At 37.0% G+C, this 26,343-nt stretch overlaps 2 protein-coding genes across 3 annotated transcripts; both read left to right on the top strand.

The window, feature by feature from the left end:
* Positions 1-1,343: 1,343 nt before the first annotated feature.
* On the top strand, positions 1,344-9,510 carry LOC109076257 (gastrula zinc finger protein XlCGF8.2DB-like). Its single transcript, XM_042722988.1, has 3 exons — positions 1,344-1,446; positions 5,716-5,869; positions 8,420-9,510. Exons 2-3 carry the CDS (start codon positions 5,785-5,787, stop codon positions 9,508-9,510), a joined length of 1,176 nt encoding a protein of 391 aa, XP_042578922.1. The 5' UTR covers positions 1,344-1,446; positions 5,716-5,784.
* A 10,767-nt stretch (positions 9,511-20,277) lies between these two features.
* LOC109076260 lies at positions 20,278-26,147 on the top strand. Of its 2 annotated transcripts, XM_019091991.2 has the most exons (12): positions 20,278-20,355; positions 20,872-21,278; positions 21,692-21,806; positions 21,947-22,151; positions 22,252-22,528; positions 22,644-22,821; positions 24,072-24,139; positions 24,306-24,486; positions 24,660-24,908; positions 25,033-25,204; positions 25,313-25,461; positions 25,686-26,147. In XM_019091991.2, exons 2-12 carry the CDS (start codon positions 20,994-20,996, stop codon positions 25,862-25,864), a joined length of 2,058 nt encoding a protein of 685 aa, XP_018947536.2. In that variant the 5' UTR covers positions 20,278-20,355; positions 20,872-20,993; the 3' UTR covers positions 25,865-26,147. The 2 variants fall into 2 exon arrangements, with proteins under 2 accessions (XP_018947536.2, XP_042578764.1); XM_042722830.1 differs by lacking the exons at positions 20,278-20,355; positions 20,872-21,278 and having other exon boundaries at positions 21,725-21,864.
* Positions 26,148-26,343: the final 196 nt, after the last annotated feature.

Here is a 26,343-nt window from a genome sequence, read left to right as displayed (position 1 = left end):
GGCTCCTGCTCCCACAGCTTCCAAGGACAAGGATGAGGGATGTCTTGTGTGTGGGGAAACATTCAACTCACCCTTGTCTGGGAAGTTTGGGTGCAGCTCTGGTCACATGAGGCACCGAGGGTGCAGAACATTATATCTGTCACAACTTTGACATGAGTAGGCTAATGCCTTTTGTTATGACACTTCTGACTCATATAGTGTGGTTTCAAACTTTTCCACTGTCTTCTGAGAATATGCCATGGTTTCTTAAAGCCTCTTACAGTGAAATTATACTGAAATTGATTGGTACAGATAGACCACACTTGTGAGTTAATAACCACAGCGCATATATATATATATATATATAATATATATATATATATATATATATATATATATATATATCTGTCTAAAACATTGTCTTTTAAAATTAGGTTTCTTAAGGAAAATGCTACTTTCGTCACCGCTCTCCCCTACATTTGCTTAAAAACAATACAAAGGTACAGTCATATTACTGTAATGTTAACCTTACTTAGATTATATGATTATCAATAATATCTTCACTTTGTAGGAAGTGTTTTTCATACTCAAGGTGCACCCGAGAGAGAGAGAGAGAGAGAGAGGACTCCCATAACGATGAACAGTGACAAATAAAATCAGCCATCTGAAATAATAATTAATAAATTCATTATGAAAATATATAATGAAAGTAAAACATAAGTCCTGAAAATAATAATTATGACGTTTATTATAATGGATTAAGATTGTTTTAAGTTCACGTAAATAAGAAGCTGTTATTTTTGTAAGTACAATAAATGTAAAAATTGGTAGCTCTTAATTATTATACTGTAAAGTTGAATAGCTATAGTCAAATATTGGGGGAAAAAAATCATAGAGACATCAGTAGTATTTGTGTCATTGATACTCGCCTTCAGTCATAGAAAGCCATTAAACGAATATTAAAAATATGCTGTCTTTATGTTGTTTCTACATTAGGTAATTTGAAGATTAAATGTGAAATGATTACAACATAAAAACTATATATATATATATATATATAAACTTTAATGTTACTTTGGATTAATTAGGAACGGCTTGTTACTGGAAAATCCTTACCAGCCCTAGTTGGTTTCTGCACGCAAAAATGACTGTTCTGCGTTTTAGATAGAATTACACATATTACTCTTTCATTGGTTGTTATTTACAATACATAACTGAACAATATGTATATTCAATATATCTTTTCACCACTAAATACCTTTGACATGTACATGTTATACCTATCAAATCATATACATGGTAGTAATTAGAGTCTCTGGGTCGAATTCACAGTAGGTGGTTGTAATGCACGAAATTGGTGCGATCCGCCAAAAAAAGGGAAGAAGAAGACTACTTTTATTTTGGGCTGGCGATCTGACGCCATAAGGCTGCGACTCGCTCCACTGTCTGTGATTCGGCTGAAGGAAGGTTTGTGTTTTCAAGCATGTATAGTGTTTTAATCGATTCAAAGCATTCGGTCTACTCAAAGTAGTAAAATTAACTAAATGTCGAATGTAACATTGTAATACCTTATCTATTTTTAATAATGTAGTGTAAAGGACATCCACACATGAGTAACGTTAACAGTCTCATCTCGCTCCCTTTGACACGAATTCAGTCACTGGACAGTAGACTCAGCCTCACTACTGGCTACTCGAGACTACTGGACAGTTTAACTGAACTTCACTAAACTCCGTTAAAGTCAGTTAAACCAAATATTTCGCTAAATGATTCAAAGCGCTCGATTTACCTCGCGCTGACGTCGCATGCTGATCGTAGTGTATCGATGGGGAGTCGATTCCTCGAGTCTAGAGACGGAGTCGACTCCAGCGCTGGAATCGACTCTCGTTGTCGACTCCGAAATCTTCACTGATCTCAAACCTCCATAATAGTGCCTGGCAGTTGAGTTCATTATATCTGCAAAGAGTGAACGAAATTACGTGAGGATCCGTTTGTAGTGCAGAAGCAGCAGCACGTGCTCATTGTGCTTTCACATAAGACGTTTGAGTCAAGCGGCAGCCTTCCGGTCTCTGATGAAAGCATCACGGAAGTGACTAAAACTGCAATTCATCGACTGGCCGTAAGGAGTCAATCCCATAGACCGCAATATTAAAATGCACAACTTTACAGCAGATTATTATTTTTTTTTTTTACAACCTGGTACAAAAAGTTTTGGTCTATATAGCTAATTGTGCACCTCATGACAACTGAGAGGGGGGTGAATTATTATTATTATTATAATTTTTTTTATATATATACATATATAACTCATCCGTTTAAATTTTATTAAGACTTGTGCTTTCACACTCGGTTCGCTTGCCTGGTCCGCACCCGAGTTCGATTGCTCCCCCTGCCCCCGCTGGACTGCGTTCATATTATTTTATTTGGGTCCAAACCGCAGTTCGTTTGCGTCGTCAAGCCAGCAGCTGTTTACCCCGTTGCTTAGTAGGGATGGGTGATACCACTTATTTTGTTTTCGATACGATGCCGATATTTCTCAAGGCAGTATTGTCGATACCGATACGATACTTCTGAACTAAACTTTTAAATGATGAAATTTATTAAATTATTAAATTACTAAGAGTAAAATGGGTAATAATAACCACTTGACTTTGTTTAAAACACATTTTAACATTCGGTACACCTTAATTTAAATTTATTAGGTTATATTTTTGTCTGCATATGGTTCAAATGTGTTTTTTGTTTACACATGATTCAAATATAAAAATACTACTATGGTCACTTTAGTAAAATCATGGTTCATTATCATAAGGGACTGCCAGTGACAGGCTGTTGCATGCATAAAATGCAACCTTTTTGTTCTGACAGTGTATTATTTCTATTAAAATTACAGAATAGAACATGATCTTTATTATCTTTCAACGTTCAATTTAAGTAAATGTAAATGCACAAACTATGTAGGCTACGGTTTCAATTTGTTTATTGTGAAATAACTCAAACATATGTTTTTTTTTTTTTTTCTGTTATCTTATGTTTTTTTTTTATGTTTTCTGTTAAATGATTTTTTTGTGATGCTTTTGGGTGATTTATTATGTTTCTTTAGTGAGTGAACGCTCTCTGTGATGGATTGGTTCTGTCTTGCATCATTTGCGTGTGTTCAGATGAGCAGGAAAATAGTTCTATCGTACACATTACTTGCAAACAAAGGTTATTCGTCCAATTCAGTGCATTTGTACGCATTTTTTTTTTTTTAAATAAACAAAAATACTGGTAAATAAAACACACCTTAGTATCAATATTTTTTGTTGGAGAATCGATACTTTCGATACTTGCATCAGTATCGATATATCAATACTTAGGATCGATACGCTCATGCCTATTGCTTAGTAACGACGGCGCAGGAGAAGGCGGCAAATGGTTAACAAAGCTCTCTGCACTTTTATATATTTACGTTTTTGAACCGTTCATTTTGTGTACAAAGCTTTGGTACATAACGGCACTAACGTCTGTCTTACAAATGTACTGCAAATGCTCTAAAGAATGCTAAAGGGGAACCGAAATAAGACATACACCTCTGTTTTCAGCGCGTCAGTCACGCTCATCAGGAAAGTGAGCAAACACACACAAACATGCATTTTTTTTATCATAATACGTCATTAATATCGGTTCACTTCCGCGATTTGGTACGATTGCGTTCACATCAGCAGCGTACCGTACCGGAGTTCACATGAACCGTACCCCAGACCACCCTTTTTAAGCGGACTCGGGTACAGTATGCGGGTGCGCACCCGAGTTCAGAAGACAGCATTCACATCATCCAAACAAACGAACTCTGACGTCAATCAAACCCGGGTGCGCACCAAAAGTGCTAGCGTGAAAGCACCCTTAAAGTTCTGTATAAAAGGGCGTGGCCCTTAGTTTGTAATTATACATGCTTCTTTGAAGCTTTGTAGTTTAATTGATGTTTTGTTATGTGATGTTATGTTTAATGCAATATAGTTTAGTTTTAGGCTATTTGTGTTCAATCATTAACCTTAAATAATTAAAAACTCACATAATAAACAAATCAATAAGTTTACATCCGTATGGATTTTATATAGGCTATTTTATTAATTTTAATATCAGTGCTGTTTAAGACAATAGCACCACCCCCTGACCATTATAATGTGATGAATTCAGAGCTCATTTAAAGGTAATGTCACAGCTAAATTAGAGTAATTTATACAGTCAAGCTAAATGGAGTCGAGGAGTCCTGTGGTGGGAGTCGGAGTCGAAGCCGAAAAACCTGGAACCGAACAGCCCTACAGTAGTGTATGTGCAATGAAAACAAACACTAACAATATAATGACAACTAACCAGTGTTAGGGTAGTTACTCAAATAATGTAATTAGTTACTAGTTACTTCTGTAAATTGTAATGAGATTACTTTACTAGTTACTGCATTTGAAAAGTAACTTCAATACTTATTACTTTACTTTCCTTTTTTTAGGGCCCTATGAAATCCGTTTTATTTTTTCCCAAATTCCGTTTTATTTTATTTTTTCCAAATTCCGTTTTTCCGTTTTAATTTTTCTGGATTCAATTTTTTTCTGTTTTATTTTTTCTCAACTCCTTTTTAATGGTTCAATTTAATTGTATTAATCAAAAAGCATGTCTAATTAATTTAAATCATAACACTTATACATTTACACAACAATTTATTAAAAGTTTAAGAAAAATTACATGTTTAGGGCCCTATGAAATGTTTTATTTTTTCTTCATATGTTTTATTGTTACCAAATTCTGTGTTTTAGCATGTCTAATTATTTAAATGCATAAAAACAACTTAATTTATTATTTTTTTTCTTAAAATAGCCTTATTTTAATGCATGTAAAAATGTCAATGACTTGCTGAAGTGCACGAAAACCAGCTATGTATGTATTAGACCCGGAAATAATTTGCGGGTGGGTCGGCGCCGGACTGAAACTAGCAAACACGCTTGCGCTGCGCCTTGCGTCGCATTGCGCCGGGTGTATGATAGGGCCCATGATATTGAATTGTATTATAGTTATTATATCCAAGTTGTCTGTCTGGAACGCAGCATTAGGTTAACGTCAATAAACTATCGTTTACTACAATTAGTGACGTTTCAGCACTTGACAAACGGATAGCGTCTCCTAAGTAGCACTTAAAGCACAGCTATGTGTGATTGCTTTACGTGCATTGTTGGGAAACGCACGTGAAACAATAACGAACGATCGTAAAATTACTCGTAGAAAACGTTCTTAAGCGCTAAGATCAATCATTATCGGGAAACCCGGCCCAGATCTTTACACACAGGCAAACACGGCTTGTGTAATGCAGGAAAGCGCGTTCCTATAGTCTAGTAAAGTAGTGTAGTTACCAATATTATTAGTGTAATGCGTTACTTTACTTCGTTACCCAAAAAAGTAATATAGTTACTGTAATCCGTTACTTTGTAACTCGTTACCCCCAACACTGCAACTAACTATAATGAAAACGTTTACAAACAAATCACAGAATGTCTAATCGGTTAGGCTTAAATGTGATCTACAAGTTACTAAATGCCAAATATAAACCATAAACTCCTGAATATGAACTTTTAAATTTAAATTGTGTTCTTTAATAATCTGCAGTGAACTAGGTTGCTGAAAAAGAAGCTGGTTGAGATACACTCAGAGATTTAGTTTGGATTTTCTTTCCTCTGTTAATTCTCATCTTCTCATTTTAAACAGGATAGTGTCCAAACACAGGAGAAACTCCTGGAGAAACGACTGAGATCCACGTGACAATCTGATATAAAGATGGTGTTTATTAAAGAGGAGAGTGAAGATTTGAGGATTGAAGAAACATTCAGAGTCAAACAGGAAGATACTGAGGAACAAACAGGTTGGTTTTTATTCTCAAAGCTGACCCTTCTTAGAAGTGGAAGTGAAGCAGTCAGTCAAGTTTACATTATTTAGTAAATTGATTTACATTTTAATTCAAAAATATAACAAATGTTTTTGGTTTTCTCCAAAAGCAAACAAAACACACCTACAGAGTGTGCGCATACATTATGTGATAAAGTCTAGCAGGTTAGATTAGTGTGCATGAGCATTTTAGTGTGTTTTCACTGCATCAATCAGTCCATTAAAATGCATTTTGAATTATCACATATATATGTGATAATTATCACATGATTAGAAATGTGATATTGATTTTATACAACAGTTCAATCAACAAGAAGTTAATATTAAGAGTTTTACGTTTTAGACACTATATTTCCTGTTTTTGCTCTATTTCTCCAACAAAAATCATTTCAAACACAGCCACAGCGCTGTTTTGTGTCTGAGCAACTGGACACTTTTGTTTCTGAATTAATCAACCATTTAAATGATTCGGTTCAAGCACAATGACTCACTTAACAGTGACTTGCTGCCAGCTACTGGCAGTTTTAATTTTTAATTTAAGATTTTTATTGTTCGGTTCAAGCACAATGACTCACTCGACAAATCTGCAGCATACCTGTGTGATGCTACTCTGTGTCAATCCTATGTACCAAAATCTTTTGAGGAATGTTTCCAACACCTTGTTGAATCACATGCCACATAAAAAATTAAGGCAGTTCTGAAGGCTAATGGGGTCCAACCTGTCAGGTACTACCATTTTGTCAATGGGGATATGTTACCAACTAAAGCCGCTAGCTAAACTAACATTAATTAATAAACATGTATATTGTACTAAAAGCTAACTTTTTAAAATGTACGTAGCAGTTGCTAAGTACTAGTTAGCAGTTTACCAAGATATCTAGACTAATTTTACAACATGAACCCACTCAAATATATCCATTACAACACTTAAAATCAACCCATGGCAACAGTTTAAAAGCAGCCTAATTCTGTGGAAAAAACGCGGACTTGGCAACGCTACATCTGGCAAGGGTTGATGGACAGTAAGATTTGAATGATTAAGGTTTGAGTGTTAGGAGGTTTGGAATAAGGAGAGATGATTGAGTATTTGATTCTTGAGTGTTTGTTTAGTTTGACAAATATCTGATCTTGTAAGATCATGCTTGAGTATTTGCTTCGTGAGTGTGATCGCAAAAAAAAAAATCGACCGAATGTGAAAGTAAACAGCACGAACACTCATTCAAAAAGGTTTAAATACACTGTATCCTGAGAGCGGCTCCCTGATGTGTCAAAATTATATACAATATTAGACTGTTTAAAGGTGTGGACACAAAAATCGCGTGAGCGAAACACGTTGCGGGAGCAAGCGGCAGTGGTCAGAGATTCAGCGGGAGCGGTATTAAAGGTGCTGTATGTAAGATTTTGACTCTACTAAAGCATAAAAATACCATAATATGTTTGCAGATATTTAAGAAACATGTGAAGTTAACATACTTGTTTATCTGAAAAAACAATGCTACAGTCAGGTATTCTCCATTGAAAATGTGCGTTCCAGCCCGGAATAGAGTGCCGTCAATCTGGCAACCTGCGTGCGCATCAAGTCTGAGGAGGAGGGGCCGGGTGAAAAAACCCGCTCCAATATTTTGAATTTGGACTGCAGTACCTAGTTCAACCACTCTGTGTCAATGTGGGTACAGCACTTTCACTTCGTTCAGCAATTTTGTGTAAATATAGGATCATAAGTACAGCATTTTTAAGTAAATATAGGATAATAAAATAAGCATATCAAATTATATTCGTGTTTAATGTGTCTGGAATACTTTTTGTGTTGAATGTGTTTTGACAGCTTTTGGCCTGCTTGTGCCACCTAAAAAAAGTAATCCGTAGCTAATTCACAAAGGCCTGCTGTGGTTCTAAAACACATCACCCTCTTGTGTGCTCCTGGTTGGTGGAAGCATTTCTTACAGAATTTGGCTCCAATTTGCCCCAATACACCTGCTGGAAGTTTAAGCTCTATACTCTGGCCCTTAAACCCCCCTTTCCTGCAGAGTTTAGCTCCCAACCTTTATCATTTCATTTGCGTTTTTGTTGTTTACATGAAGACAGCAAAGGCATCATTTTCAAAACCTTTCACTTTGAAACTCTTTTTCAAATGCTTGTGTTTTCAGGCCTCGAGAATCAGGTTGTCATGTAAATGAACAGCCAAAATTCAAGGTTGTCATGTAAATGAACAGCGGGGAATACACAATGGCTGCAGCCTGGAGCACTGGGCATGCTAAAGGTGAATCGGTACAACAGAAACTACCCCTAACCCTACCCCCACACCCTGACAGACAGCTTTGTTGACCAATCATAAAGACTACCTTTCTGCACTCCCAAACCTTTCTCCATGCCCATTGCTCCAGCCTGCAGTTAATCCCTACTTGGAGAATTCATGAAAAGTTTTATTTTTAATTGACGGTGTCTTATAAACATATTCTAAATGTATTGATCCCTGTTGTCTTGTGCCATTAAACTGGCATTAACTTTTATTTGCTTTTTACCTTAGACCTAATGGCACTGAAAGAGGAAAAAGAAGTACTTAATGAAATTGGAGAGGAAGATCAACATGAGGATCTTCAAAAGACAGGAACTAGAAGTTATTTTGCTTGTTACAGTCAACAAGGAAACTTTAAAGTCCAAATGAGAATTCACACTGGAAAAAAGCCTTTTACTTGTGAACAGTGTGGGAAGAGTTTCACTCTTAAAATAGGTCTTAAAAGGCACATGAAAATTCACACTGGCGAAAAGCCTTACATGTGTCCTCAGTGTGGAAAAAGTTTCTGTCAAAGTGGAAACCTTAAAGTCCACATGGGAATTCACACTGGGAAGCGCTATATCATCTGCCAACAGTGTGGGAAAAGTTTCACTCGTAAAGCAAATCATGACAGACACATGAGAATTCACACAGGAGAAAAGCTTTACACATGCCAATACTGTGGAGAGAGTTTTGCTCAACGTGAAAACCTTACTGTTCACATGAGAGTTCACACCAGAGAGAATTCTTACTTGTGCCACCAGTGTGGAAAACGTTTCCGTCAACGTCGAAACCTTACAGTCCATATGAGAACTCACACTGGAAAAAAGCCTTTCACCTGTGAACAGTGTGGAAAATGTTTCACTCGTAAATTAGGTCTTAAAAGGCACATGAGAATACACAATGGGGAAACTCCCTTCACCTGCCAATTTTGTGGAAGAAGTTTCAATCAAAAAGGAACCCTTAACAGGCACATGGGAATTCACACTGGAGAGAAGCCTTTTTCCTGCCAGCTGTGTAGAAAAACCTTCACCCGTAAAATAGGTCTTGAAAGGCACATGAGAATTCACACGGGAGAAAAGCCTTATAGATGCTCTCAATGTGCAAGAAGTTTCATTCAACATGGAAACCTGACAGTCCACATGAGAATACACAATGGAGAGAGTCCCTTCACCTGCCACCAATGTGGAAAAAGTTTCAATCATAAAGGAAGCTTTAACCGGCACATGAGAACTCACACTGGAGAGAAGCCTTACATCATGAGAATTCATTGTGTTAAGATTTTGGATAGACTTTGGATCATTATTGTAAACTTATATGCCTTCATTGTGGAAAGGCAATAAAACGATAATGATAACAATATGATTTTTCTTTCTTGAACAGCAGTTTACTTGCTGATCGGTCTTGCTCACACAAACATATCCAAAAAAGTGCTTGAATATAGTGAAGAACATTGAATTTCTTGTTGATTTATTTTAAAATCTGTGCTGACGCTTTTAACAGGAGAAATACTTTGCCATGAACAATAGAGTTAGAAGGCTTTTTCATGGATATACTATAGTAACACAAACTGCTCCATGGTATTGCGGCAGAAATGTGAAATGTATATGGAATTTTACTATATTAATATGGATATGTATTGATGTATTAAAGGGATACTCCACCCCAAAATGAAAGTTTTGTCATTAATCACTTACCCCCATGTCGTTCCAAACCCGTAAAAGCTTAGTTCATCTTCGGAACACAATTTAAGATATTTCTGATGAAAACAAGGAGGCTCGAGACTGTCCCATAGACTGCCAAATAAATAACAGTATCAAGGTCCAGGAAAGTATGTAAGACATCGTCAGAATACTCCATCTGCTATCAGTGATTCAACCGTAACATTATGAAGCGATGAGAATACTTTCTGTACGCAAATAAAAATGTTGAACTATTCAGAATACTCCATCGATATTCTGATGATGCTTTTCGGTACTTTCCTGTGACCTTGACACTGTTATTTATTTGGCTCTATGGGACAGTCTCAAGCCTCCTTTTTCATCAAAAACTGATCTTAAATTGTGTGTTCCGAAGACACGAACAAAGCCTTTACGGGTTTGGGAACGACATGGCGGTAAGTGATTAATGACAAAATTTTCATTTTGGGGTGGAGTATCCCTTTAAAGGTGACTTATTAAGCCCCTTTTTACAAGGGGACAGATTTACTATCAGCTTGTGCCAGTGCAAACCCTCATTTGTCAGGATTTACTAAAAACACACAGTGGGAAATTAGTGTTGAAAAGGTGTGAACCGCTATTTTTCTGACTCACCTTAGAGAATATGCATTGTCAATTCTCTGGTAGTTGCAGCATTATTTAAAGCGCCAAAAAAGCATGTCTTAAAGCAGGCAGTAATTTGTGCTGCTCTTGGTAGATTGCGCTGGTCTTTATGGAAATTAGATATTGCATCTGTGTTCTTTAATGTAAACGCTTTTATGGAATTGCGCTCTAATGCTAATTTGCCCTGTTTAGTAAATCTGGCCCAAGATTTAATAAGAGTCTCACGTATACCCAGAATGTGTGAAATTTCAACTCAAAATACCCCATGGATTATTTAAACCATAGAGTATGTGCCTCTTTTTATTTGGTGGGGGAAAAAAATTTGCTGTTTTAGTGTGTGTACCTTTAAAATTAAAAATTCAATATTTGATAAGCATGCTTACAGCTGATTTATTTTTAACCAGCGCTTAACCATCATTGTAAAACACTTTATTTAATTTTCTGCTTTAATTTCAATAGGTAACATGTTCCAGAGTTGGAAACCTTGTAAAGTTCTGCGATAATCAATCCTACAATAACCACCTACTGCATTTCTTGTGCTTCTACTATTACTACCCTCTTTCTTAAGGCCCTGATTTACTCAAAGTTCCACCACCAGCATACTGTTAGCAAACATCCCACTCTGATGAAAGCAACATTAACATGAATATGTAAATATATGCTGCACGCTTTCCTCTCAATAACAAAATGGAGAAAACAGCAAGTATTTCTATATATAAAAAAAGCATTGGATCATATCAACATTGGTATGTTTGCACGAGCTCTGCAAATTAGCACTCATGTGAAGTCACGTCACGTTGACATAGAAATGATGTGAAAAAAATGTCACATCGACAGCATACGCCGTTTATGTTCAGTGGATATTCTCCAAAATGGCACTGTATATTGTTCTCATAGAGACTAATTTACAGTTTACATTAATTTACAGTCATTAACTCAGACCAAGCCAGCTATTTTTGTTTGAATGTTTTTTGTTTTAATCAAGCTCTGAATTTTTAACTGCTGCTCCAAGGGCCATTGAACAATTCACACCAAACTTTCTCAACATGATGCCAATATATTGAAGATGCAAAGTTGTGAACTGGTATTTGATATCTTGAATGGTGTTCTCATGGCAGAAGAGGTTCAGAAAAAAATGGAAGCTGGCGGCAGGAAGTACCTGCCATTGACAACCGGAAGCCAGTAACTAGCAGCCAATGGGTAGAAGGGACCTGCCACTAATGGTGCCTTTCCACTGCATGGTACGGCTCGGTACAGTTCACTTTTGGGGGGTTTTTTGGGGGGTAAACTTTTTTTTTTCCTCATGGTACACCATACCATTACCTGACGTTAAGCTCTGCTGATCACGGATTATCGTCTCTTGCGTCACTGAAACTTGTAACCAAACACATAAGTACCGCGGTTATATGCACAGTTCCAATGATCGAATGCAACCGAATGAGCGCATTCTCATAAAGTTTTGTTTTGTCTGTTGCGGAAGTACAAGCATTCTCTCGTTGATAGCACAGAGGAGCGGATAAAGCGAGATCTCCGGATGGGGCGACGCAAAATGAAAGAAATGTTTTTTTTTAGGGTCGTGGAAGTAAAGGCGGAAATGACATGTAAAATAATCCCAACCCAACTCTAAAGCGATACTAAACTGCAGTGGAAATGCAAACCATGCCGAGCCATACCGTACTGAGCCGAGCCGAGCCGAGAGCGATACTAAACTGCACCATTAGTGGCAACCAATCAGTATCGACCAACGTGGAAGAAGTGGATGAAATGTATCTATTGTAGATGTAAATGTTTTAGTTATTTAGGTGATTGTTGTGGTTGTTGGTTTGGTAATTTTTGATTTTAGTGATTGATGTTTTTTGTTTTTGTTTTTTTTTTTTTTTTTTTTATTTTCTGTGTAACTTTGCCTACTTTAGTTTGATTGGATAATTTAATTAGTAGTAGAAACATAGTATGTGTTACATTTATAATAAATATTGCGGTGCTCCTTAACGTATTGTTGTTATGTGGTGGTTGTTTTATGTTTTAAATTTTTAATTATTGTTGTTCTTGTTTTGCGGGGCTACCATTAACTTCAAATAGTACCATTAAATACTAACGTGTTCAAAGTATCTAGGAAAACCCGCCCTCACTTTGCCCGTTTTTTTGACTACTGCGCTGTCTAACCACTGCAACACAGTGCTAATCATACACTTTTTTGGGGAGAATGATCCACTAGAGGACGTTCACGCGGAACACCAATTCTTTTGGAAACGGCTCATAACATGAACAATGGAAGCCGAGTCGCGGCTGGAGGGGAGCCGTTCTTTCTGTCTTTCTTTTTTCCTCATGCGTTTTTCACACACAGACGCACACAAATGAGCTCCGCCGCCGAGACAGAACAGTTAAAAGTGAGGGGCACACCCAGCGCAGGCCAACCCTTTATTTCGTGATGATCAACATTACGTATATTAGTCTCATGCACGCATCCTTACCGTGAGTACTCCAGTGGAAAAAAAACCCCGGCAGCCAGCTCTGTTTGAATTGGGTAGGAGCGGAGCCATGACGTGTGCACACTGCCGTCACATGCTTACTCCAGTTTAAAAAAAAAAAAAAATGACGGGGTGCATTTAAAACTTGGTGTCTTTTAAATACATTAAAAAATGTTTCTTTTGTGAGACTGGTCTTGTATAGGGAAATTTTTCACCTGCAAAAGCTGTTTTGCACAGGACATCATTGCAAGCCCACTTTGTTATTAAGTTCATTGACTTGAAGGGCTGAAGCCATTTGCAAAGTTTAGCAGTAGGAATAGTATGTAGTATTGTAGACATTTCCCATTTTATTTATTCTAATTTTATCTACTTTAAATATTTTTGTTTTTCTATCAAAATGTTTCTTATGTGATAACAATGGTCTTGTGTTGCAGTGTTATGTAGTAAAAAGCGTTTTGCACAGGAAATTTATTGCAGCCTTGTTTTGATGTTATTTGTGAGTAGGTTAGTGGAATAATAACAAAGTCAAACGTAGCTTTACACACACATACGGTTGGGGTTGTAAAATTAAACAAAACAGTGATGTCCAACTGTCTAGCAGCGGGATGTTGTTCACCCTATGGACTATTGAGTCCCACCTCATGACAAAATGAGGATAATAAATCAATATTTCAGAACAAACTTCAGATATGTGATATCGGAGTTTTTAAATTATTTGACTACCAAAATCTCACCTCATCATTCATCGCAGTGATTATCTGTCCAGGATAAACGGAGATGCCCCGCAAAAAGGAACTTCAATAACGGTGGAAATGTTCAAGTAAAGGACTTTTGCTCTGGCTGCACCAAAGGACAAAAGAATGCTTGAATCGGTTAAGGGGTAGCCATAAAACTATCCATGGAAAAAGTACATGTTTACAGAGGCATGCCCCTCTTGTTCCTTCTTTTGCACTTAATGTTTTTATTTGTCAAGTTTTGTTTTCCAACTTATATATAGTTTTGAGGTGACTTAGAATGTGTTAGAATTTTATTCCCCACCACTATTTGTGTGCACAAGGTTGCATGTCTGAGTTTTGCTATTTGAATCCAACAAAAACTACAGCATACATAAGCTATGTTATGTTTAGTTTGTCACATGCAAGCTTAACATGAATTTTACTAAACTACAGTGCCGGAGTCACAAGGGTTTTGATCTCAGTCCTTTATTGAACCATTACCTATTACCTTTCTATTTGTTGTGTTAATGCTGCTGTAAATGAAAAACGATTATTTAAACGCCTACTGTACTTTGCGTGTCCAGGCATGAGAGTTACTGTATTAGTATTTTATAAAGTGGAAGTCAACCAAATCATGTGAAATTATGAGTTTTCTTCCTTTGTTCTGACTGAACACAAAGAAGATATTTGGACAGAAGTTTGTAATGGCGATCTTGGTCCCCATTGCTTCCAGAGTAGAAAAAAAAATATACTATGGAAGTAAATACGAGATTGTTGGTTACAAACATTCTTCCAGATAGCACTTCCTTTTTGTTCAGAAGAACTGAACTATACAGGTTTGGAAACAATTTGAGGGTGAGTAGAACGATGAATGTTTTCATTTTTGGAATGAACTATTCCTAAATTAGCTATCATTAGGTACAAATGGCATACACGGTATTTTTTACCAGCCCAACCTGTTGTCCCTCATTTTAGTGGTAGTGACAAAGTTGGCAACCCTAATTGAAACTGATGTTGTTTGATTGGAATTATACAAGGTACACATGCAACACTTACCATATCTTTTTTGTGTATTATTTATTGTGTTTTTTTTATATGATTATTCTTTCATTGTTTTTTTTTTTGTTTTTTTTTTTTTAGATTTTTTATTACAGTTCTTTTAAGAACTAATATTACCATTCTTTCTCTGGCTCTGTCTTCACTTTTTGTGTACCTGGCTATCAGTTATGACAGGTAAGAAGCCATTGCATTTCCAAAATCTTACCAACTTAAGTTCATTTTAACAGAACATGCAAAAATGTCATGTCCTGAACACTTTCAGGCAAAGCTTTTAAAACATTGCATATATTTTTAGGACAATGGTATTCATAAGCATTGTACAAAATACATATTCATTTAACATTTCTTCATGTTGAATGTATTAACTTGCTTTTTTCTTTCTAGAAAAAAATACTGTGCTCCTTGCTTTTGTTTGAATTCCCAACAACGAAGGAGGTGCCATTGTCATTTCCCTAAGTTCCAGCACATCTTGTGTCATGCCCCTGAATTTAAAAAGTATCTCCATAATCATGGTATGTGTAATGTATCTAGTTAGATTTTGAAGTCGTTTCATTTTGATTTCATCCATGTTAAGTTTAACTTCCCCTATCTTTTTGAAGTGTTTGCAGATCTTACAGTTACAAGCAAAATTACCAACAAGCCAGAGTATGTGCTTTTGATACTGGTATTTCTGAATGTTTAATATTTATGAACCACCTGCCATTTGAATTGTTGAGAGAAATGGGATTTTGTCTCCCAAAAGATGCCCATGGACCCAGAAAAGCCTGCAGTGCCCTTGGAGTATCTCATGTGTGTAGTACCACTGACTTAAACAGACTTAAGAAGCTACTCCTTTACAAGGACTTGTACCTTGTACTTGTACTCTGTCCTTGTGTACTTTATGTTTGTCAAATTAAATATCAACATTATATATTCTCTGTCTGACTGTACTTTCATCTTCATAACAAAAGGATTATTGAGTAATGGGAAAATTGACATTCAGGAGTGAAGGTAGTTGTTTTACTGCCATTCATATTGCCTGATGCCTATATAGGGTCTATAATGGCAGTTTCAATTAGCCATAGACAACTGTTGTCATATTATAATAATCATACTGTCAGACTTATGGACATGTTTTGTTGGGTTTTCTCCCCATGTGCACTCCTTGACTTAGTTTTCCCTCTTGTTTGATTGTGGTTCAGGTGTCTCTTGTTAATTACCCTCACTTCCATTACCACGCCAAGCCCAGAGAGGGCTGCTGTTCCCGTGTCTGACCCAGGGAGAGCCTCAGATCCAGAGTCTAGCCCAGGGAGGGCTCCTGTTCCCACATCTAGTCCAGAGAGGGCTCTATATTTTTATGCCTCTGTTTACTCCAACAGGCTGATGCATCCTCAAAAGACTGCTTACTTTTTCCTAGATGCAAGTCAAGTTCCTGGATGCTGTGTGTATATTGTTGTTGTCTTCAAATAATGTGATACATTTTGGAAATGTCTTTGAAAAGGAGGTGATTATTTTTACCTATATTTTTCTGTTATGATAAAAGGTATTACTTTTGGACATTTAAACAATTTCCTAATTTATTCTTTAGCTTTTCAGCATGATATGACCCATATGAGGAGTTGGTGGGTGAATCTGCTCTTACACAAAATGACACATGGAAGGTACCGTATATGTGAAAAATTTCATTTTACACAAGTAATGTTTGGTAACAAGTTACATTTGAGTGTTTTTTTTTTTTTTTTTTTTAAATAGAAGCAGTGCTCATCTGCCATGTCGGAATCATTCAAGGTGGAGACAATGGCAGGAAGTTTTACCAGATGCTTTTGATACCGTTTACATTGTATAGCTCTGACTTTTACAATAAAGACTGCTTTATTAAACAAACACAATGTTGTTTTTCCACATACTACAGTTATAAAACTGAACTTTCATACCACAGCAAAATGTGATTTTTAAATAAAGGTCATCTGCACACATAGTGAGGCCAAGACTTTTGGGCAACGGCCTGTTGTCATGAAGGGCAGCAAAGAAGCCACTTCTCTCCAAGAAAAACATCAAGGACAGACTGAAATTCTGCAGGAAGTACAAGGATTGGACAGCAGAAGACTGGTGCAAAGTTATTTTCTCTGATGAAGCTCCCTTCCAACTGTTTAGGACATCTGGAAAATCAATAGTTCGGAGAAGAGAAGGTGAACGCTACCATGAGTCCTGCGACGTGCCAACAGTGAATCATCCTGAGACCAAGGGAGTGGACTCTCTCATAATTCTGCCCAAAAACACTGCCATGAATAAAGAAATGTATCAAAACGTCCCGCAAGAGCGACATCTTCCAACAATCCATGAGCAATTTGGTGATGATCCGTGCATTTTCCAGCATGATAGTGCACTGTCACAAAGCAAGAGTGAGAATGGCGGGTGAGGGCATTTTTGAATGCGTCTGGCCAATCAACGTCTACTTGCATCACGGGTAGTACCAGTTGTGCTGGTTAGACCCTGCTCCGGAGTAGGAGCTAATTTGGTTCTCGAAAAAGGCAGTCCGATCCTAAAGTCCTAAAATCGCACCCAGTTCCTGCGGTGCAAAAACGCCCAAAAGTGGGTAGTTCCTTAGTTAGTTCTGGTAGTATGAAAAGGTTCCTGTGGTGGGAAAGGCCCTACTGAGACGGGAGAGGTACGTATCAACTCGTCTAAATTGAGGGAAGAACATAGTGGAATGTGGAAAAACGGTGGCATTTTCCTTTAATGTAGTATGTGTATGTTAAAAATAAGCAGATTAGTGGTATCCGTTTTAGTTAATTGCAAAAAAAGCTACCATGCAAAGAATCTTTTGACTAAAATATTTATTAGTTTAAGTGATATTTATTCCTTCATACTAATTCAGTTTTTAATTTTATTTTACTCAACAAACACTATTTTTAGTCTGTTTTTGGGAAGGCTGCAACTTTGGTGTTCAACACATTCTTTCAAAAATGCAAACAATTAAAAATAATGAAATGTAAACTTCATTAAGTGGGTTTTATTTTGTTCAAGTTAGCTTTGAAAAAAATATGACTGTTTTTGTAAAAGTAAAATAGTTTTTAAAAGAGGTAAATCATCTTTAAAATTTCACGTGTCTAAATCAGATTCAGTTATATTGTCAGTTTACAATCTGTGGTCTGTTGCATGAAGCTCACTGAACAAACTCAGAGTAGGTTTAGACCAAACAAACAAATACAACCTAGGGGCTGTTTCATAAAAGACGCTAAGAAAAGTGGGGATTAAAGTCCAAAACCTGACCTGAAATAATTGGAAAATAATGGTCTAAAAAAATCAATAGGGGTTTAATAAGTTTAATTTATGGTTTTTAAAGTTCTTTATTATTTTTATTAACTTTGATGGACGTTAGGATAATTTGATGTGCATGCTTATTCTTAAGCAGCCCTTAATCAATCAATCCACTATGGCAACCAGCGAATATATTTGTGCTGTTTATTGCATTTGAGACGTATTTTCCTCAGTGCATAACGGACATTTCACAGTTATATTCTTCATCTGTAAATGTTAAAGTCATGCAAATAGATCCATTTTGCTGTCAGGAGTGGACAAGTGAAGGGGCGCTGCTGTGCGCATGCTCGTTAAACAGACAATGCACTAGAATAATGTTGCATTAATTTTAAGTAAAATCTACATTTTGCTGTATAAATTTTTGTTGTTTTTGTTGTTTGACTTTTAGTGTTTTAATTTTAGATTTTTGTGTATTTTTATGATAGCAGTAACTGTAAATCAAATGTAAGCTGCTAATACGGGACTATTTACTAGCTCAAATGAGTTAATGTGTGTTCCTCTTATCAGTTAAAATTTAGTCTGTTTTCTATTATTTATTTCATTTTTAATTCAGTGATTTTAACTTTTAATTGAGGGTTTGTAATGCTTTAAAGAGCGATTTTAGATTTTAATGTTTTTATGTTCTACTATAACCATAAAAGGTACAGCTGTCATGAAACCCAAGAGAAAGGCTGCATGGCTAGAAACTGCTGATCAACTGAATGCACAAGTAGCAACTATGTTGAAATATTTTCATGTTTCTTAAAAAAAGGTCATTAAATTTTGGCCAGAGTACATTAAATACAGTAGGTTGTAGCCTAGGCCTATATTTTTATTTATTTAAGTTGCATTTTCTGTATACTTTTATTTTTGGTCTGATGATAAATTAAAACAATTGCATGTGAGAGAAAGTCAGTGGTGCTATCAGTGCGTTCCTCAACTCAGAACTCAGCTTAGCCTGACAGTTAGCCTGCTCCAGACCAGGTTAGTTGCCACAGTGACTGAGCTTGAGTTATGGTAATTTTGCTTTCTGAAACCAAATCAAGTGACGATAAGCCAGACTAACTGAAATAAACCTGGCTTATTTGTAAACTTGTTTTATGAAACAGCCCCCTGGTTTAGATCAGGTTCAGCGGGCTCGCTATAAACATGCTCAGTAAACTCAAGAGTTTGATCCAGAGTTGTGATTAGCATTGGTTTGGTTAAATTCTCTTTTGTGTTTTAGATTGATTGTTTAGTTCAAAAATGAATTTTATTTCTTTATTTAATTACTCTCATTTTTTTTGTTACATTATTTATATAAAGAAAATTAAGATATTTTTGCAGAAATCTGAGAGCTTTCTGGCCCTGAGTAGAAAGCAATGCAAAACCTGCTCAAAACCCACCTTCTTGAGCTCGTAATTTCAGGTTTTGGTCAAACTAAACGCAAATTTACTGAAACCCGCTCTGTGCAGCAGGCCTATGATGGTGCATCTTATCCACTGACTTGAATCAACTCACCCCTAAAGCCTGGGGCAAACTGAGCCATGGGAACCCTTTTTATAAGAAGTCATATTTTAGAACCCTTTGTCATAGACACAGTCTGATCATTTAAAATGACAGGAAACATCACAATATTACTATGGATACTTCCATTGTTCTTCCACCTCATTTTCACTTATCTTGGGATTTATTTTAGTTTTTACTTTCATTTTAATTTTGAATCATTTTTATTTATATTTTTTTAGTTAGAGGAGGAAATCAGCGATGGTCCACTCTTCAGGTGCCCGAGAAGCAGCATCTGATGTCACTGTTATCGTCATGAATATTCAAAGATGAATTAGTGATCTCCCCTAATGAGGTCATCCAGACTGGGAACGCCCCTTTTAAAATGCCCCGCCTTAATTCCTCTCCTCCGCACTTGGTGAGTACTTCTCCTCTTGTCTTCATCACTTTTCATCCACAGCAACATACTTCCCGTAATACAAGTTTTCTTCTATGCTTGGAGTGTGAATGAAGTCATCTTTTTTGTTTTTTTTGATTTTTTTTTATAGCTATTTGTGAAGTGTAATTATTTATTATCTCTTTTGCACCTTTATGAATAAAATACTTTCACAGTATTATTGTTGTATTTTTGTATTTAAAATTCTGCTATTAATTTGATTGTTTGTTTTTTTATTTATTTATCATTTTGTTTTTTGTATATATTTTTTATGTGTATTATTATTTTTTTTTTATATGTATGTAAGTATTTGTTTTTATTATTTCTCAGTATTTGCACTCATACAGGGCTTGTATTTTGGTCTGACGGTGTGGCGTCATAAGGGTGCGCCGCGCTCCGGTGTCCGTGATTCGGCTGAAGAAAGGTTTGTTTTTTAAGCATTTATAGTGTTTAAACTGATGCAAAGCATTCATTGTATAGCCTTTACAAGCGAATTAAATATCATTCAACGTAACGTCGTTAATGCCTTGTCATGCTTATCTCTGCATACGTTATTTTTACATGTGTAAAGCGCACGAAAGATCGCTTTAAAGATGAACCATGGCATTATTATAGTAAAAATGTATTAAAATTATTTTTTTGTCCATGTTAATAACCAGTTTCACAACAAATACCATGTTTAATAACGGTTAGTGCAGCAAAACCGTGGTTGATTTGTGTTAACGATTGTGTAACTATAGGTGTTTTTGTTTTATTTCTAGTAAAATGAATTAACGATTCACTTAATGAAGGAGAAACAGAGTTTAAAGGGGTCATCGGATGCTACATGCACTTTTACAAGTGGTTTGAACTGGGATGTGTGTTGGCAGTGTGTGTACACAAGCACCATATAATGATAAGAATCTACCCAGTGTGTGTGTTTGTTTTTAAACCTCGTCAGATGCTCGAGCCGGTCTGTCTGTCTGTGTGGCGTCACACGGACGCGCGCCGCTGATTGACGCGCGCGTGTTTTACCTCAGACCCGTGTTTCACCTCAGACCCGTGTTTCCACGCTGGAGGAGAATGGCCCCAAAGCGACTGTGGTGCGCGGTTGTTGGGTGTAATAACGAAACGAGCAGTCGTCACTTAGTCCCGACCTCCGAGCCGCTGAAGACGCAGTGGCTGAATTTCGTTTTTAAAGGGAACGTGCCCCCGGACCTGCCTAAATGCGTTCATGTTTGCGCGAATCATTTCTCACCAGACTGCTTTGTAAACGAGGGTCAGTATAAAGCAGGCTTTGCTAAGAAGCTGCTCCTGAGAAATGGATCGGTGCCAACTATTCGTGTTCCTGCTGCACCTCCAGAAGAAGTGAGTGTCTGTTTCTAACTCTTCTACGAATCTTTGCAAATCGCCTTTTCTAATAATGTGCAAAAGTTGTACACTTATGTCATCTTTTCTATGTGCAACCTTCTCAATATAATTAATAATCCCAAGTTTATAATGAACCATGCATTTAGATGATCGTCTTATTGCATACTGTGTACTTGTCGGTAAAGATAACATGGTGACACTACATTAGGCTTACTTTTGTAGATGGTTTAATAACTCATGTTAAAAAAAAAATATATATATATGCAGTTATAGGTGTATGAAGATGACTGGTAACTTTAATGCAATGCCTGCAAATGCATATGATTCAAGACCATAACTACTCATATTTGTATTTCAATATTAGGACGGGGTAAGTTATGTTACCTGATCACTTATTTGCTTTTGTTTAGTCAAGCACATCTGAAGAGTTGTCCAAGGTGCAACATGTGGCCTGCCAGATGGACGCACCACAATGTGGCTCCCAGCTGTCAATAAAAACTCTATATCCGCTCTACAGAAGCACAGGTTTGCTGATCCAGATCCTTTATAGTGTGAAGCAATCTATTGAGTTTCTGTGATACTTGTAAGTTGTGATTTTTATTCATTTTTTTTTTAATTGTATAGTCTTCCACGTTTGTAAAATGATGTCTACTATTATGTAACAGGCACACAGACAACTATGTTATGCCCAGATATTGGTGTTGGCTCCTCAAATCCACTGCGATTGTCAACACCAATAAAGAGGCCAAATAAGAGATCTCGCTCGGAGCTAGAGGAGGACCCTTCTGGAGCCAGCTCAAGTATGAATGTGGAAGAGCCTATGGATCCGGCTGACTCTGTCACAGCTTCCACTGAGCCAACCGATGTGACGTGAGTGATGCATTCATTAGGATTGCATTCATCAAGATATTTTTAATATGTTATGTGGAAATTTGGTGATTTTTAAATGAAGTCTTTATTGTTCTAATAGAACTGAATCTTCAAAGCCGGCTCATAAGACAGCAGCGTACATCGTTTATGAAAACTGCCTGCTGCAGCTCTTTGAGCAGTGCCCTGTGTGTCAAGGTGTTGCCAGTGTGCGGAGAAAAAGGGTTGGCACATTCCTCGCTGTGGAGCAACGCTGCCCGCACTGTGACTTCTTCAGGAAATGGAATAGTCAGCCAGTTGTAGGAAGCACTCCTGCAGGGAACCTCCAGCTTTCTGTTGCAGTGTATGCCACTGGTGCCTCTTTCTTCAAACTCGAAAAGGTAGGTTTGTAAGGATTTCACTGTCGAACCTATAATTTACTGTTGCGATTAATATCACTGAGAACCACACTGGACCTAAAGAAATGAAGAAGGACTCCTCTTTTTCTGACCTTAGTTATTCCGGGCGATGCAACTGAAAATGATCCACTACGGCACCTTTCGAAGTCATGCCCGGAGGTTCATAGAGCCTGCGATTGTACATAGCTGGAAGACAGCACAGGATGGCATGTTGCAGCAGCTCAGACAGAAGCAGAACATTGTCCTTGGCGGTGACTTTAGGGCATATTCACCAGGTACTAAATGCTGAACGACTGTCTCGGTTTAGATATTACCATGAAAGTTAAACATACAGAATAATAATAAAAAAGAAATACAGAATGTAATACAAAGTAAACACAACAATTTCATCTGTGAAGGTCATTCATTTAAAAAAAAACCTTGTTACGTGTTCTGCATTAAGACCTTCCCACACTGCGCGCGATGCGAAATCGTCAACGAATCGTCGCGAAACGATTATTCGCCTTCTGCTAATTCACACCTGCATGCTAGGTGACGGCGACCAACAATGCATTTTTCCTCAGATATGTATCTTATCATCCGCTGCTTAATATACAGCATTAAATTAAGATAAACAAGGTTCTACACCAGAAACAAACTATCTATAATGCTTACAGGAATAAGCTAAATACTAAAATATAATTAGAAGTACAATTAGCATCAAGCTACACTTGAAAATGCTTGTAATTATTAATGTAGTTGCTTACCCACTTTAAACCTTCGTCGAGTGCTTGTAATAACACGTGCACTCTTTGTATGTTTAATAACGCTACACTGCTAATATGTCATAAACATCCTTTATTGCTATAAAAATACCATGAGCTGCATACAAAACATATACAGAAAATATATCGTCATAATCATGTCTATTTGCTTTCATATTTCATGTATAGAAATAGAGTGAACGTGCTCTGACTCATAACACGCACACGTGGAAGAAAACGGACGGTGCTCTACACATCACATAATTCAGTGGACAATTAATAGAAATGTTTTTCTGTATAAAGAACATGTGAGAATAAATCTGTTGTCAAATACCAAGGATAACAAGAACTCAGCATCCACTCTCTTCTCTTATCCAGGATATTCTTCTTCGATGTTTGTTTTCAAAACAGCGCCACCACTCTTGCCTTTTTGTGCTGTTCCAGTCCCCTGATCCTTGATCGAATCTTATTGGACGGCCTGTGTTGTCGTTTTGTGAAACTGAAAAGATTAATTAGGACTGGTTCGAAAACATTTTTTCGTCGCACGAATGTTCGCGGTCTATGTGGAAGCATCCATAAAAATCTATTGTTTTATTCCAGCGTGTCCGATATTCGTTCCGCTTTTCGCACTCAGTTTGGAAAGGCCTTTAAGCTAACTGAGACTTGTTATAGCACTTGCATATTATTGCTCTTTTGTTGAATTTGATTGCTTCCATTGTCCTCATTTGTAAGTGGCTTTAAATAAAAGCGTCTGCTAAATGTCTAAATGTAAATGTATTCAGCCAAGTTTGGCAGTTACTCTGTGATGGACCTAAGGACCAGCACTATTATTGATCTGCAGCTAGTTCAGGTGAGTCTAAAAATATGGACTGTTGTGAAATGTTTGGCATATGCAATATAACAATGTAAATGTACAGAAATAAAAAGGCACATGGATTTTTTTTGTGGTTTAACTCTGCGCTAACATAACAGGCATTGTCAACCATGCTCATATCTGCCCTTTCTTTTGTAATCAGAGTAATGAAGTTGGAGGGAGCAATAACATGGAGAAAGAGGGTCTGAGGAGGAGCCTTGATCTCTTGAGGGCACACTGTGTGACTTTTGACAGCATTGTTACAGACCGGCACCCTCAAATACAAAAATACCTGCGGGAGGCCAACATCACACAGTATAACGATGTATGGCACATAGAAAAAGGTATTCGCTCCTGTTTGTGTAGGTGGGGTTTATGTGCTTCATCACTTTCATAGTCTCACAGACTGGTTATTTTTTTAATCACAGCAGTAAAATGGCATAACTAATGTCTCTTTTAATTATTTTGTGTTCAATACATACTGTATCTCTGAAATACGGTTTGTTTGTATTATTAGGAGTGTCCAAGAAACTGCTGAGGATTGCTCAGAGCAAAGACAGTGAAAAACTGCAGAAGTGGCTTCGCAGTATAAAAAACCACATATATTGGACAGCGACGACTTCTTCCTCGGGGCAAGAGCGAGTCGCAAAGTGGACTTCAATTCTTAATCATGTCCAAGACATGCACACACATGAAGATCCTGTATTCCCACGGTGTTTGCATCCACAACGCACTTCAAGGGACAAGAGCAAGTGGTTGAGAGCTGGTGTGTCATTGTAAATCATGTCTATGTGAATATGAAAGCCGTGATTTTTATTCCCTGTTATTTCAATTATTATTATTTTTTGTTTTTAAACATAAAGTTTAATAAGTTCTACTTTTCCCACCAGGGACACCTGCCTTCTGTCGATTAGAGAAGGTCCTCACAAACAAGAGGATTCTGAAGGACGTTGAGAAGCTGAGCCCTCACCATCAGACCTCATCACTGGAGGCGTTCCGCAGCGTAATTCTGCACTTTGTGCCAAAGAATGTTGTCTTTTCTTTTCTTGGAATGTTATGCAGGTAACTTAATATAATAATTCGGAAAGGAATGTATTCACATTTCCAAACACACAAAATAATAAGCAAGTGTGACCTAGCATATGTTTAACCATTACTTCTCCTCTGAAGACTCTACCTGGCAGCCCTACATTTTAATGAGAATGCTGGGCGTCCCCAGGCCACAACAGCAGCTGGGGAGCCACTATTTAAGGTGGTTTTTCCAAAATGCAAGAAAGGACAATGCTCTGCAAAGCCAGTGAAAGCAGATCCAACCTTCCGTGAGTTTAACAAGCTTTATTTTAAATGCAAAATAAACATTGTATGTACAGACATAATATCAGAGGCAGAAGATAAATAACTTTTGAATTAAATCACTAACAGTTTCATATATAAAACCATGAAGTGACAAGTGTGCAATACTGCTTCAGAGTCATTCGAAAATTGAAAATAAAAACGATTTACAATATTTATTTATTTATTTTTTATTTATTTTTTTATACAGACTACATGGATAACCTGTTGGACCTTATCTTTGAGAAAGTTGTTGTGGACCCAACCCCATATATGGACAATATCCTTAAGATCTCCAAACCTGAGAATCTTACATCCCAGTTTGAGAAACCAGACAAACTGGAAGTGATAGCCAGCTATGTGTCTAGGTTCAATCAAGGGCAGGTCTGAACCCCACATACCTTCCCTGAGCATCAGGGAACTCATCAGGGTCACACCACCCTGATTCTCCATCCCAGAAAGCCCCAACACTGGCTGACGAAGCTTCTGTTGGACAAAAACCTGTAACAGCTGAGACAAATAAACAATTATTTTTTGGGAAAAGTAATCTAGTCTAATCATTACTTTATTCTTTTCTTTTTTTTTTTTATTTGCAACTTGATGTTTGTCTTTAGACGATCAGTTTTGCTGTTCTGTGGAATAACTGATTAAAAACCTCTGTGGTATTCAGTAAAACAGTGTTGTCTATTCAGTACTTAGTATTTTATATAGAATGGTATGTGATACTAAAAAATTTCACTAAAGGTGAACAGTGACCCATGGGGATCTTTATGGTTTGCTCCGCAGTCGCTTATGGTACAATAGAAACTGATGACTCAAATGCATCAGAACACAACTTGCACTTCTATTCCCCTTGGATCTAAAGGCCA

This window comes from Cyprinus carpio, chromosome B4 (genome assembly GCF_018340385.1).
Source record: "Cyprinus carpio isolate SPL01 chromosome B4, ASM1834038v1, whole genome shotgun sequence".
NCBI classification, from domain to species: Eukaryota; Metazoa; Chordata; class Actinopteri; order Cypriniformes; family Cyprinidae; genus Cyprinus; species Cyprinus carpio.
The sequence above is the reverse complement of the archived record's forward strand: the minus strand, read 5'-3'. Positions and strand labels throughout refer to the sequence as shown.